Raw genomic sequence first — 16,316 nt, 5'->3', positions numbered from 1 at the left:
ATTGCTTACCATGAAACCCTAATTGTAGGATCGCCATAAGTCGGGATCAACTTGAAGGCAGTCCATTTTCCATTTTCTCTCAATAGAGGGATGTAGAAAGTGGAATACCCCAAAGGATCAGCATTGGGACCTGTACTTTTTAACTTATTCATAAATGATCTAAAGTTAAGGGTGAGCAGTAAGGTAGCCAGGTCTGCAGATAATACACAATTGTTTAGGGTGGTTAAAACAAAAAGGGACTGCAAGTAACTCCAAAACGATCTCTCCAAACTGGGTTAATAGGCAATGGAAAATAAAATTCAGTGTAAACAAGTGTAAAGTGAAGCACATTGGGGCAGCAAATTTCATGTATATGCTCATGGGGTCTGAACTGGTGGTTCCTGACTAAGAACGATACCTTAGGGTCATAGTGGAAAGCTCGAGGAAGATGTCAACCCATGTGAAAAAGGCAAATTCCATGCTGGGAATCATTAGGGATCAAGTTGTGTAACAGTTAGGTGTAGGGGTGGGGAGAGAAGGTGGCAGGATTGTTAAAATGCTTTCTTGTAAAACACTAAGTGGTCTTTTGATATATAATGGCCTAGTTATAGGACTGATAAATACATCTATGGTGTGGCCACATTTGGAATACTGTGTTTAGTTCTTGTCACCTCACCTCAAAAAAAATATTGTAGAGTTGGAAAAGGATCAGAAAAGGGAAACCAAAATGATCAAGAGGATGCAGCAACTTCCCTATGAGGGAAGGTTTCAACATTTGGGGCTTTTTAGTTTAGAGGAAAGGTGAGTTAAGAGGGCAAATGGTAGAAGTGTAAAAAATTATGCATGGTATGGGAAGAGTGGATAGAAAAATGTTTTACTTCCTCTCATATAGTACTAGAACTCAGGGACACCCAGTAAAGCAAATGTTGGAAGATTCAGGACAAAATAAAGTATTTTTATTTATGTATTTATTTATTATTTAGTAAATTTATATCCTGCCCTTCATCCCAGAAGGAGCCCAAGACAGCAAACAAAACACTAAAAGCACTCTAAAACATATTATAAACAGATTTTATAATATGTTAAAATAAAACATCTTTAAAAACATATTAGAACAAAATATATTTTACAACATCTTTTTAAAAAAAGCTTTAAAAAAATCTAAAAAAGCAATTCCAACACAGATGCAGACTGGAATAGGTTCTCTAATTACAAGTCTTGTTGAAAGAGGAAGGTGTTCAATAGGCGGCAAAAAGACAACAGTGATGGTGCCTAATGTTTAAGGGGAGGGAATTCCAAAGGGTAGGTGCCACAACACTAAATGTCCGCTTCTCATATTGTGTGGAAGAGAGATGGTATCTGCAGAAGGCCCTCACCTGCAGGGCGCAATGATCAATTGGATATATAAGGGGTAAGACAATCGTTTAGGCATCTTGGTACCAAGCTGTATAGGGCTTTGTACACCAAAACCAGAACCCTGAACTTGGCCCTGTAGCTAATGGGCAGTCAGTGCAATTCTTTCAGCAGCGGGGTGACATGTTGGCGATACCCTGCCCCAGTGATCAGTCTTGCCACCACATTTTGCACCAATTGCAGCTTCCAGACCAACCTCAAGGGCAGCTCAACATAGAGTACATTACAGTAATTCAGTTTGGAGGTTACCAGTGCATGGACAACAGTGGTCAGGCTATCCTGGTCCAGAAATGGCTGCAGCTGTCTTAGCAGCCCAAACTGGTAAAAGGCACTCATAGCCACTGAGGTTACCTGGCAACAAGGATGGATCCAGGAGCACCCTCTGGACTACGAACCTGCTCTTTCAGAGGGCATATGGCCCCATCCAAAGCAGGCAGCTGACCAATTATCTGAACTCGGGAACCACCAACCCACAGCACAGTCTTGCTAGGATTCAGAGTCAGTTTATTGGCCCCCATCCAGCCCACCACCAAGTCCAGGCACCAGTCTAGGGATTGCACAGCCTCTCCCGATTCAGATATTACAAAGATATTACCCCAAATCTCCTGATGACCACACCCAAGGGCTTCATATAGATGTTAAAACAGCATTGGGGACAAGATGGTACTGTGACACCCCACAACACAAACTGCTGAAAGACCATCACCCAATACTATTCTCTGAAAGCAACCTGAAGGTGGGATCAGAACCACTGTAAAACAGTGCCTCTGATAACTATCTCACCAAGCTGGCTCAGAAGGATACCGTGGTGAATAGTATCAAAAGCAGCTGAGAGATCAAGAATAACAGGGTCACACTCCCCCGTCCTTCTCCTGATCATCCATCAGGGTGACGAAGGCTGATTCAGTCCCATAGCCAGGCCTGAACCCAAATTGGAATGGGTCAAGATAATCTGTTTCATCCAAGAGTACTTGCAATTGCTGCGCCACAACCCTCTCAATCATCTTCCCTAAAAAGGGAGAATTTGCGACCGAGTAGTGGTTGTCACAAACCAATGTTCTGACACAGTGCATACTTAAACAACGGAACTTGCTCCCACAAGAAGTAGTGATGGCCACCAACCTGTATGTTGTTAAAAGGCGACTGGACATGTTAATGGGGAATGGGGCTGCCATGGTGAGGTTCTACCGCCACTGTTGGAGGCAGTAAACCTCTGAATATAAATTGCTGGGAATCACGTCAGGAGACTGCTTTGCACTCAGGTAATGCTTGCTTGCTTCCAACAGATATCTAATTGACCACTGTAAGAACAGGATGCTGGACTAAATGGGCAATTGGTCTGATCCAGCAGGCTCTTATGTTCATCAACCACTTCCTGTTGTGATCTCTCTCTTACTCTTGTGTAATACACAAGTTAGGTCTAACTTCAGTAGGCATCTGCAGATGCTACAAATATTGCTTTCTTCCTTTCTAGAAAACTATTTCACAATTCCAAGGAACACTGTAAGCTCCTTGGGGTCAGGGACCTGTGTATTTTTACTATGAAACATTTGACAAATGCCATACACCGCTGTATTAGTAATAATAAAAAGGAGGATCCAAAGTGACAGAGATCAAGAACTGTAAGTTATCACTGATGGAACAAGAACCAAATGTTTTCCAGACAACACTTAGCCCAATACTTCAAAAGGTGCTGTGTATTTGGATGCATAGTGTTGTCAAAGAGCAGTTCAGCAGCACCCTGAGTGAGGTCATGGAATCTGGAGAGTTTATTTTTTAAAAAACAGTGCCTCGTTTACAACAACTGCCACTTGAGCTTCAATGACACAAATTTTCTAACCACACCAACACAGCTGCAAAACATTTTATTGTTTTACCATAAGGTCATGTTTTGTAATATATTCAATTATTCAACTGCCAAGCCATGTTTGATTACAGACAAATTTTGCTTTAGAAATGTATTAATTTCTGGGATTAAAAAAAGATGATCAGTTTAATTTTAAAATAATTATCTTAGAAACATTAACAGGACAGGTTTATTCTATTTTATTGTCAATGCTATGCACATACATCTGTAGGACACACAACAGGACCTCAAAAGAAGATCTTAATCTAGAGGCAGGTAACAAATGTGAAAAGGCGGTCTTTCAGGTGCCATTTCCCATCCCTACTTGCTGTAATCCCAACAGTTCTACTTTTCAGCTGATGACGCATTTTTAAAAACCTGCTCATTAAATGCGAATACACATTTTAACACCTAGTTTGGCTCTCAGATATCTTTAGTTCCCAGCACATCAGCTTGGAGCAAATTAGTGTGCATGCCACGTGTCCATAATGAACGCTCACTGAAGATGAGTCTGTTCAACTACTTCTCAGGACTATCTCTTGGGGTTTAGTAATTGCAATGATGGGCAAAAAAACAATAAATGTTGTTGGTGTTTTTTAAAAAATTTTAGCCACCATAAAGCAGCTGGAGCTTTTCAATGAACCTCCATAGCTGTCTAGTCCCCTGTTCTGTATTTGAGAAAGGAGTAAATAAATGAGGATTGCACAATAAATCTGATTAAGCAGAGGGTAGCCTCAAGCTGGCATCTTCAGCCTTAGGCCAAAGTACAATCTGAATTGTAAATGCAGGCAACACAGAAGTCATCACTCAAATGATTAATTTAAAGAGTCCTTGAGATTTCCAATTAGCTGCAGGGATACCAGAAATATCTGAAATACATTCAACATTTAATTTTAAAAATACAAGTACAGCAATCAGTACTGCTGCTTTCAGCTGTTGTGATGGCCATCTACAGAGCTAGCTGATAACAATTCTGCAAGTCTAACAGTAGGAATTAAGAATGAAAGTTCAGAGTGATAGATTACTGACCACAAGATTCAGTTGGGACCCCAATTCAGCCTGGGCTTCAAGGCAGAGTCCACTTCAGAAAAAAAGTCTTCACACACCCCATTCATTATTAGGAAACTGAAAAAATAATTATAGTATTATTTCCTTTGACAAAAGTGAAGTTGTAGCCCCACCAGAGTGGATAGAGCCTGCGAAATTGTAGGCAAATAGGTTCAGGATTTTTTGTGCCAGGCACGAAAGGAAGTATCTATAGCTTCTGTTTGGAGAAGGGGGGCAACATTTGATGAAATTTGCAGACATGCTAGCTCCTTCTCCAGGAATGACTTCTGCCAAACTTCAGAAGAAGAGCTGCAGTGGGGTTTTGTGTGTGTGTGCGCGCAAGAGCATCCTTGACAGTCCTGCAGTGGATAAAAAAAGTAATTGCCTAAATCTCGCCAAGTGTTTTGTAACCTATTTGTCTGAAAAGAGCAAACATGAGAAAGGCGACCCTAGATAAGAGACCTGCCAGATTGCAGATAAATAGGTCAAGGGCACCTTTAAAATTGATTTGGTGGTGTGGTGTGGGGAGAAGAGAACTAAAAGGGATTGTCCATAGTAAAAGACAGAGAAAAGAAATGGTGGCACAGCTACTCAATGAGGATGGCAAAATGATAACAGATGACAAAGAAAAGGCAGAAGTGCTCAATTCCTACTTTGGCTCAGTCTTCTCCCAAAAAAGGGCCTATGACCCTCCCAGGAAACATGAAGTAGAAGGGTCAGGATTGGACCTCGAGATTGACAGACAAATGGTCAAGGAATACCTAATCACTTTGAATGAGTTCAAATCAGCAGGGCCCGATAAACTGCATCCTAGAGTATTGAAGGAACTGGCTGAAGAACTCTCAGAACCGCTCTCTATTATCTTTGCGAAATCATGGAGGACTAGTGAGGTGCCAGATGACTGGAAGAGAGCTAATGTTGTCCCTATCTTCAAAAAGGGCAAGAAGGAGGAACCGGGGAACTACAGACCAGTCAGCCTGGAGCAGATTATGAAGCAGTCAATCTGTAAGCACCTTGAAAGCAATGCAGTGATTACTAGGAGCCAACATGGATTTATGAAGAACAAATCCTGCCAAACTAATCTCATCTCATTTTTTGATCAGGTAACCTCCCTTGTAGACTGTGGGAATGCTGTGGACATAATATATCTCGACTTCAGCAAAGCTTTTGACAAAGTGCCACATGATATTCTGATTAGCAAGATAGCTAAATGTGGGCTGGATGGAACAATTATTAGATGGATCCACAGTTGGCTCCAGAATCAAACTCAAAGAGTGCTTATCAATGGTTCCTTCTCAAATTGGGCGGAAGTAACGAGTGGGGTACCACAGGACCCGGTCCTGGGACCAGTGCTCTGTAACATTTTTATTAACGACTTGGATGAGGAGGTACAAAGCATGCTTATCAAATTTGAAGATGATACATAATTGGGGGGCACAGCTAATACCGTGGAAGACAGAAACAAAATTCCAAGGGACCTTGATAGGCTGGAGCATTGGGCTGAAATCAACAGAATGAAATTCAACAGGGATAAATGCAAAGTTCTACACTTCGGAAAAAGAAACCAAATGCACAGTTATAAGATGAGGAATACTTGGCTCAGCAGTACGACATGTGAGAAGGATCTTGGAATTGTCGTTGATCACAAGCTGAATATGAGCCAACAGTGTGATGTGGCTACAAAAAAGGCAAATGCTATATTAGGCTGCATTAACAGAAGTATAGTTTCCAAATTGCTTGAAGTACTAGTTCCCCTCTACTCAGCACTGGTTAGGCCTCATCTTGAATACTGCAACCAGTTCTGGTTTCCGCACTTCAAGAAGGATGCAGACAAACTGGAACGGGTTCAGAGGAGGGCAACAAAGATGATCAGGGGACTGGAAACAAAGCCCTATGAGGAGAGACTGAAAGAACTGGGCATGTTTAGCCTGGAGAAGAGAAGACTGAGGGGAGATATGATAGCACTTTTCAAGTACATGAAAAGTTGTCACACAGAGGAGGGCTGGGATCTCTTCTCGATCGTCCCACAGTGCAGGACACGGAATAATGGGTTCAAGTTGCAGGAAGCCAGATTTCGACTGGATATCAGGAAAAACTTTCTGTTAGAGCCATACGACAATGGAACCAATTACCTAGAGAGGTAGTGGGCTCTCCGACACTGGAGGCATTCAAGGGGCAGCTGGACAGCCATCTGTCGGGAATGCTTTGATTTGGATTCCTGCATTGAGCAGGGGGTTGGACTCGATGGCCTTGTAGGCCCGGCCCCTTCCACCTCTACTATTCTTTGATTCTATGATCTTGTTTGTGGGCACTGATTCAATGGCCTTACGTAGGTGGTCGCAGGTGGAACTGCACATGAACAGCAAGCAAAGTATTTTGATCTATTTTGATTTATTTATTTATTACATTTATACCCTGCCTTTCTTTTCATGATAGAAACCCAAGGTGGCTTACATATGGTTCCCAGGCAGTGTCCCATCCATGCACTGACCAGACCTGACCCTGCTTGGCTTCAGTAGGGTGCTAGCCTCATTTGCCTTCAGACCACAGCCTGGGTCTTGCTATTTGAGGGGTAAGTTGTGGACACTGGAAACAAACATCTCATAGGCCTTTACGTCCCTCACACAAATCTTCCACAACCGCCTGTCTAAGCTGATTCTGCTTCTGCTTCTTGTGTCAAGGATCATGAGTGTAAGAGGGAGACTTCTCATTCTTGCTCTTTCATGTGCACCTCTTGCCCTTCCTGCCCAACTTCTCTGACTCTTCTCCAAGCAAAAGGGACTGATTCTCTCTGCCCAGGTACATGACAAGGCTGCTGATAGTGTAGTGCTCTGGAACCTTCGCTTCTTCCCTGCTCAGTTTCTTCCTACAATATAGGCAGATGACATATGGAATCCTCTGCCAATCCAAAATGATCCCAGACTATGCACTGCCACTTGCTCCCACAGTGAAGGTGTGTTTGAGTTTGGTGGGGGAAAGAACCTAAATAGGCAGCACTGCTGCCAGTTCCACCATTGTCCCCAACTCTGCCCCTAGAACAGCACTACATATGTGCCTTATGATCAAGCATAACAATGGACTGTTAAGAACAAGGGTGTACATAATGATAATGACAAAATGTGTATTGTGTGATACTTTTCTGCTTACAATGAGTGCTTGTGCACACAATAGCACTGCAGTTCAGCAACAAACAGCTGTTATGAGGATGATGGATTATGTCAGCCAAGCAGGCTATGGTTTGGCTGATCAATAACTAAATGAATAAAAATAGCTTTTTAAGGTGTGAGCATACATGCGTGCATGTGTATAAAAAAGACACACTCAAAGGCATTAGAAATTTCTAATAAAAGGCAGTCTACAGCTGAATAGAATCACTTGAGACAAAATAAATAAAACAGACTACACTGAAAGCAAACTCCTGATACCAGAACTATTCTAAGTGGAGGGAAAATCCACTGATGCTAACAAGAACAAGCAAGCCATACAAGATTCAAGAACAGCAAGATTAAATCAAAAGGAATAAATGAAAAAACTGTAGGATTTGAAAGAAAATGGTGGGTAAAAGGGAGGGACTGGGTTGAATTTAAACAAATGAAATTCCTCATTCCAACTGCTCCACCAGAACTCTCAGTAACATTCCTGATCCAAAGAGACAGAATTTGCAAAAAAGCAGAAGCGTATAAGACTAAGGTAAAATTTCTTTAACATCCCTCCCCCAAAACACTGAGATTGGAAAGTCCAGGTAAAATAATTCCTTCTGATTACAAGTTGAACCTGTATGTCACAACAGAGTATTCCTTCCTCCAACTTCTCACCCTGGTGTTTGCTCTCTCTTTCCCCCTTGTCCTACCTGGTATTTTTGCTTATATGATAAGCTTAGAGACATTAGTTTTGCTATTAGCAGACACTTTTCTGCAGCATTTTTTGATATCTGAAACAGTGAGGATCCATGAAAAACTTCAGGGCACCTTGTACAGATCTCATTTCACTTTGTACATTGTCAGAATCCCTCTAAAGCACAGCTTGGGATTCGAGATTCATCTGCATCTGCTGTACACCTTTAATTCCCACTACATGATTAACATGCTCTAAGAAGGGGCTTCCTTAAATGCACTCACAAGATGCCTGTGAGAATATACCACCAGAATATGGATCATAATATCTTTTGGAACCCTTAAATAAATGGGAGGAGACTGGAAAAGGTGAGATGAGGAAATGTACAAATGCTTTCTGGGTCACGTGATTATATTTTGTTCAGTGACACCTTTTGAGCATCTATAGACTCAAATCTAGTGCTATTAACTTCCAGAGAGGCAAGCAACTGAACAAATTATTTCCATCCGCTATTTTACTCTGACCTTTTCAGACATGTAATTTTAGATGGAAACTGGATTTTGCCTAATTATTTTTCTTGGCTAGTTATTTAACAAATGAAAGGAAAACTCACTTTCTGAGGTGTTAAATATTCTACATGCAACCAACCTGGCATTCACTTAATCTGTAGATACATTTTAGAGATGCAAATGTAAATATGAATGGAATAATTTGTTAAAAGATTTCTGACAACCTGAAAGTAAAATCACCATACATTCTCACAATTCAAACCACTTTTACGTAAATGTGAGCTTTTCCGATAACAGCTAAATAAGAGACCTTTCCATTCTGGCTGAATGAAGCTTTTAAAGGTATTCCTAGCCATATCCTTTCCACTATTAGACCTTAGAAATAACTACAAATATTAGGTTTCTCTGACCTTTATATTTTTTAAAATTGTTCACAATTTTTGCATGCAAAGTCCAATATTTCTGTCATCACCAGTAACAGTCTTCTTTAGTTGTTACAGGCATTGCAGAATGTATGGATTGATTCCATAAAGGAAGCCACAGAGCTGAACTTATAAGATCTGAACAGGGTGGTTCATGACAGATGCTCTTGGAGGTCACTGATTCATAGGGTCACCATAAGTCATAATCGAAGGCACATAACAACAACAACAACAACAAATTGCAGAATGCAGAAAATATAGGTTTTAAATGTTTTACTTACCAGACATGAAGCTGTGCTACTAGAAACCATGAGTGCAATGTGTCAGGCATCTGAAATCCTTAAAAAATGAATTGTAAACATTTTTCTATTACTTGCTTTGTTTTAATCTCTTTTTAATTTAAGTAAATGAATGGCTGAGTTTCACACTCACCATCATCCCATTTGCAAACAGAAATGCATTCATTTATTTTTGGATTTCTTATCTGCCCTTCCCTAATAAGGTCCCAGGACAGGTTATAACAAAATAAAATATAGTATTAGAATGAGTTAAAACTGTTATTCTGCTATCCATAGAATCTCTGGCTGAAGCTACCAGAGCTAATAGAGTAATAAAAGGTGTTCAAATAAAATTCAAGACAAATCTTTATGTACAAGTGGTGTTAATTATGAAGGACACATAATAAACATTTGGAAAGTTATTAAGTTTAATTAAAGAATTCAGTAAAATATCAGGCTATAAAATGAATTTCACTAAATCAGAGTGCCTAGCTGCCTTGGTTCTGTTATAAACTGGAAAGATGAGGCCAATTAAAGGTTTCTAGTTGTCCACTCAATTGTTCATTATACACTGATCTATTAGCTGAAAACCACTCTCAGCTAATAATTAAATAGTAATTAATTATTATTGCAGGAACGCTAACTATAGTTCTTTTGCAAACATGGGCTTCAGATTCCATTCTGTACTTGAACAATTAAAGGATCATAGGATGGTTAAAAAACAAGCTGGGCATACAGGAGCAGCAATAGGGCAGGAAACTAAGTGCCTGGGTTACCTTCAATGACAGTGAAGACTAGTGTTTTTATACAGTATTGGTGAAATTTGGTTTTTTAAAAAATGTTGATTGGATATAAATCACCTCTTTTCTCTCCTTTTCAATATGCAAAAGCTGGCTTTGTTTCACAATAACGGTTCCTTAATAGCAGACATAAATAAGTGTAGATATAGACACTAAGAAGAAAAGAAGCAAGATTTGAGTGTCAAACCCATGCTGCTCTACTAGAAGAGGAATAAAAGATGAGAGATGGTAAACTTACTGTTAAAGAATTCCTCATAGTCTGTTTTCTCCACACAGGATGTGTACATACGTAGGGCTGCTATTTTAATTTTCTGAAGAGGAAAAGCAATTGCTTTTAATACTCACAACATGCATAACGTGACTATTTTCATTAATCACATAAACTACACTTCTCCTACAATCAAAACTATAACAAGCATTTGCAAAAGGAAATGTGCAGATGGCCCTGTCTTCTCAGATATTCAAGTTTTTGTGCTGTGTGTGTTGCTAAATGTGAAGCACCCTCCTGCACCAAAAACAAGCCAAAATATTAACTAAGCTAATTTTTATGGGATACCATATTGATAACTGAAAATGTTCAGTTTTAAATAGCCTAATGATCTATTTTTGCTAACATATATCAAACGTTTACATACAGTACATTTAATCTCTACATACATTAGGTTCCTACATCAAATTCAGTTTATGAAGATCATGAACAAAAGTACTGTCCTCTAAAAAGTTTTCAGTTTCATTTCATTATATGTGGATCTGATGAGCAAGTTCATTAATGAAAAAAATTGCATAATCACACCCAAGAGTAGGCCTTCCAAGGCCTCATTATAACTTTCCTCTCATTTCATATTCAATTATACATTGACACAATTAGTCAACATTCTAGCCAAGATTTCTCTGCTCCTCTAAGACAGATTTGACACAGTTCCATGTTCTTAAATCAAGAAGTACATTATGCTTACTGGATTTTCCTGTCACAGAACGATATTTTGTTGGAATGGCAGTATTCTTAAACCTATACTGGCTAGTAGCCATCATCCTGTTCTGGTCCAGAAAACTATGAATAACCAATTTATTATTTACACTAACAACTTCTTGGGCAGTTAAGATTATGGCAGCAGATTCTTTAATTCTTCAGGTCCTCTAATCCTACCCTTCCCCTTCTAAACTTGTCTAGACCATTTTTTAAAAAAATGTGGTGTAGGAGTTTTCAAGCCAATTTCCAGACAGTGTTCTAGTGAGCCTTTGCAAAGTTAAAGCAAAGACAAAGGAAGTTCAATATTCTTCCATCTCAAAGGACTCACAAATAAAATGACAATGGAAACAAAAATCATTTGGAAAATAAGCTGAATGTTCATCACCCTAAATGACAGTATACCAGAGAATAAATAGCATGTGCAAAGGTACATGCTCCATGCAGTTTCAAGCACTAGGCTCAATGAATGCACACACACAAAAGATAAGCTGAGGATCTTCACTTTATAGAGGTCTGCCGCAAATCAGCCCCTAATTTATAACTCCATCCTATATACCTTACTATATTTGTTGCTGTGCAAGCACAGGATGTGCAAAACAAGAACAGACAAGAAAAACTCTGCCTCAGTCGCTGAAACACAAAACTCACTTATTCACTACAGGTCCTACTGGCAAAGTGTGTTCTTGGCATTAACTCAGGCCCGACCTACTTCAGATTTTTAAAAAAGGCCCTTGTGTCAGCATTGCTGTGCTATGCAGGGCTTTTCTGAAGAACCAGAGCCAACAGACTCAAAAAGACAAGGAGCCCCTTTGTGCTACTGCTAGAAACCCAGAGCCTAATGCTATATTCTAGATAAGACTCTTTAGTTCATTTTGATTGGCCAAGTATTTATTTGACATGAAACTGAACAATACGACATCTCACAGGGTCACAGAAACACTCAAAATTCAGGGTGCTATTTGTTGAACTAGTTGACATTCTTATATTGTTCCGTGCTTTTGGCAGTAAAGGTGGAAGAACACATGCTTTGCATGCAGAAGGTCCCAATTTAATCCCTGGCATCTCCAGATAAAAGTACCGGGTAGTGGGTAAAGTGAATGTCCACTGCCAATAAACCTAAGCAGCCAATGGAAGTCAGATTAGGCAATGCTGGGTTACAGGGGCCAAATAAGAAACCTCTGGTATGTGGGCCAAATTAGGCCTGCATGGCCATTTCTTCTAAACGACGCACACCCAACAGCAAGGTGTGGGGGCAGGTAATGCTGCGGCTACAAGGAACAATATAGAACATTAGAGCACATTAGAGTGCATTCCCAACTGTTCTTCTGCAGGAGGGGCTTGCATTCAGCAACCTTTTCAATTTGGCACCAGATATAAATCCTGCTGGGATTGACTCCATTTAAGAAAAATCTTTCTTTGTAGGCACAGCTTGAATCTAAGCTGCATCTCCAAAGGAAGAAAGAAAATAACTGGAGTGCACACACATTGGACTCAATTCTTTCCTTGGAAGTTGTCACCTGACACCAGAGTGATCTCAGGTGACTGACAGATAGGTGGTTCTGCCATCTGTCAAAGTGGTCCATGGGGGGGGGGCAAGAGAAGGTAGAGATGGGGGAGAAATAAGGCTGGTGAGAAAAAAGAGAATATGTATTAGAAACTGAGCTGGAGAATAATATTTTCTTCTGGTTTATTGGTTATGTAGCTAGACAGCAGGTAGAAGGACTGTGTGTTTTGGAATTTACTAGTCAAAATATTGGCTGCAGGCCTCTAGCACTCTGTCAATACAGCAGAATACTAACTGAGACCTGACCTTTAACAAGAATATGCAAAATAAGTTATATCAGAAAAGTCTTGCTAACTATGCTATATAAATTATCTATAGGAAGCACCAGGGAGAAGTCATCTGCAGGTTTGGACTGAAGTGTCACCTGTATGCAAATGACACTCAGCCCTCCCTCTCTTCCACAAAGTTATCCTGGGGAGATTTTGGATCTTGTAAACCATTTTGGGATGAATGAAGGGGAACAAGCTGAAGCTTAATCCAGACATGACAAAGGTGTTACAGGAAAGCATATATGTCTTGATAGGGCTGCACATTCCCTGCAGGATCAAGTTAGCAGCTAGTATATATTTCTTGAGTTATTACTGTCTGGGAAACCTCTGATGGTGAAGGTATCTTAGGCTGGTATGCCAGCTGCAACCCTTTCTAGAGAGAGGTCAGATCTCGCCCCAGTCATCCATACATGCTTCACATCCAGACTGGGCTACTGTAAAGCTCTATGTGGCTGCCTCTGAAGATGGTTGGGAAACTTCCACTGGTACTAAGTGTGACCAACTGGTTACTAGTGGATGCAATCAGAACATACATCATTGATTTTGTATCAGTTGCACTGGTTGCCAGAGCATTTCAAGGCTCAACTTGAAGAGCTGGTTAATACTTTTAAAGCCCCAAATGGTCTTAAAAGGATCACCTATACCCAGATTGTCCTGCCCATACCTTGAAATCTATGTCAGAGTGATAGCAATCAGCCCTGCAGGCACTCGGAAGAGAGTCATTTCAGTGGTGGTCCCACAATTATGGAATTCAATTGCTTTAGACATCAGACAGGTCCACCTCTTGTAACCATTAAGTGAGTCTTAAAACCCTTTCCCCCCTCCAAACCTTTTAACATAGGATCATAGAGAGCAGCTGCTTACTGGAGTTTGAACAATTTTATTGTAGCCTTATTGCTGGTATCAATTACAGTGCCTTGCAAAAGTAATCAGACCCCTGACCAATGCTCTCATATTACTGAATTACAAATGGTACATTGTAATTTCGTTCTGTATGATATTTTAGTTTGAAACACTGAAACTCAAAATCAATTATTGTAAGATGACATTGGTTTTATGCTGGGAAATGTTTGTAAGAAACATACAAAACTGAAACATGTTGCTTGCATAAGTATTCAACTCACACACATTAATATTTGGTAGAGTCACCTTTTGCTGCAATAACAGCCTTAAGTCTTTTGGGGTAGGTATGTACCAGCTTTGCACACAGTGTCGGAGGGATTTTGGCCCATTCTTCTTGGCAAATTTGCTCCAAGTTGTTCAGGTTAGTTGGACGTCACTTGTGGACCGCAATTTTCAAAGAACGCTACAGATTCTCAATGGGATTGAGATCAGAACTTTGACTGGGCCACTGTAGGAAATTCGCCTTTTTGTTCTTGAGCCACTCCAATGTTGTTTTGGTCTTGTGTTTGGGATCACTGTCCTGCTGAAAAGTGAATTTCCTCCCAAGTGTCAGTTTTTTAGTGGACTGGAGCAGGTTCTCTTGCAGTAATTCCCTGTATTTTGCTCCATCCATTCTTCCTTCAATTTTAAAAAGATGACCAGTCCCTGCTGATGAGAAGCATCCCTACAGCATGATCCTGCCACCATGACCCTTCACTGTAGGGAGGGTGTGTCCTGAGCCATGGGCAGTGTTAGGTTTGCACCACACATAGCACTTTGAGTTTTGGCCAAAAAGCTCTATTTTGGTCTCATCTGACCACAAAACCTTTTCCTACATCGCAGTTGGGGCACTCTCATGCTTTCTGGCAAACTCCAGATGTACTTTCAGATGGTCGTTTTTGAGTAACGGCTTCTTTCTTGCCACTCTCCCATACAGGCCAGTGCTATGCAGAGCTGTTATAGTTGACTGGTGCACCATTACCCCACTCCTAGCCACTGAACTCTGCAGCTCCTTCAAAGGGATTGTTGGCCTCTCGTGGCTTCTCTCACAAGCCTCCTTCTTGTTTGAGCGCTGAGTTTTGAGGGATGGCCTTCTCTTGGCAGTGCCTGGGTGGTGTGATGCAGCTTCCACTTCCTGATTATTGATCCAACTGTGCTCACTGATATATCCAAACACTTGGATATTATTTTGTACCCTTTTCCTAATCTATGCATTTGTATTACATTATCTCTCACTTCTATAGAATGCTTTTTGGTCTTCATTTTCCTTCAGATCCACAGCCTGAGCAATTATCCTTCAACAGTGGGGTTTGTATCCTGACAATGTGACAGCAACTTTAATGGTTCACAGGTGGAGGCCAATGGTAAGGTAACTGTGTCCTCGATAGGACATTTATTTCATCTGTGTAAACTGGGAGCTTTCACAGCACAGGGGTTGAATACTTATGCAAGCAATATGTTTCAGTTTTTTATGTTTCTTACAAATAGTTCCCAACATGATAAAACCAATGTCACCTTACAATAATTGATTTTGAGTTTCAGTGTTTCAAAATAAAATACCATACAGAATGAAACTACAATGTACCATTTGTAATTCAGTAATATGACAGCATTGGTCAGGGGTCTGATTATTTTTGCAAGGCACTGTATGTTACTAAAGTTGACTGTGTATTTTAAAAGTTTTTTTATGACTTGTATTTGTATTTCAAACTTAATGAAAGTTTGTGGAGGATTTCCTCAAAAAGCAAACTATAAATCCTTTAAATAAACAATAAGTTCTTATAAAACTAATTTGGACTTTGCTACAGAAAGCAAATATAGACTTAACTAAAAAGTATTGTCATTCATAATTTCATAATTAAAGTCTCATGACACCACCAAGACCACATTAGGTTCCAAAGATGAATTCACAGTTCAAGTCAATTGTACTACAAAGTGGAAATCACACAAATAGGAGACAATTTCTCAAAATTAATTTATACAACCAGGGAAAATTTAAGTGAAATATGCACATTTACCATAATTTATCCATATTTCTGCAGTTTTCCCCCTTTAAGAACCTCACAAATATTGTACTTGCCAATTCAACATCCTTACTTGAGACAGAAAGTGCTGCTTTAGTTTTATAACAAACGGTGATGCATTTCTTTAAATCATGTGCAATAAAGTCCTATCCATTTTTACTCTGAAATGTCAAGTTTTTTCTTAAAGTAACTTGCTTTATGGAAATTTACAAAGTATTAGAGATTCAGAATCATGGACAAGTAGCAGCAGAATACTACTGGCTATGGCCCAGACAGTGCTAACTCGCTGCTGCATGAATGGTTTCGTAGACTAAATAGATGAACAATTAACACAGATTCAAATAGAAACCAACTATTTTGCCAAAAACATACATCATTCATTTTTACAGAAAGAACGTGGAACTGCATCATACAAAATGAATTAAAATGAAGTTAGCATGAAATCAGGATTATGCCCAGAATTAGTTCAAGCAGTACAT

The 16,316-nt window shown here is 39.9% G+C and overlaps 1 protein-coding gene across 3 annotated transcripts in view; it reads right to left on the bottom strand.

Annotated features, from left to right (window-relative positions):
- Window positions 1-16,316, bottom strand: part of LOC133387288 (ubiquinol-cytochrome-c reductase complex assembly factor 1) — an 88,262-nt gene that overhangs the window by 53,339 nt on the left and 18,607 nt on the right. For all 3 annotated transcript variants that reach the window (XM_061631773.1, XM_061631772.1, XM_061631774.1), the window contains 2 exons: window positions 10,367-10,439; window positions 9,332-9,389 (listed from right to left, as the gene is read on the bottom strand). In XM_061631773.1, the coding sequence (XP_061487757.1) occupies window positions 9,332-9,389; window positions 10,367-10,439 (131 nt within the window). The remainder of the gene's footprint in view (window positions 1-9,331; window positions 9,390-10,366; window positions 10,440-16,316) is intronic.

Source organism: Rhineura floridana, chromosome 6 (genome assembly GCF_030035675.1).
Source record: "Rhineura floridana isolate rRhiFlo1 chromosome 6, rRhiFlo1.hap2, whole genome shotgun sequence".
NCBI classification, from domain to species: Eukaryota; Metazoa; Chordata; class Lepidosauria; order Squamata; family Rhineuridae; genus Rhineura; species Rhineura floridana.
The sequence above is the reverse complement of the archived record's forward strand: the minus strand, read 5'-3'. Positions and strand labels throughout refer to the sequence as shown.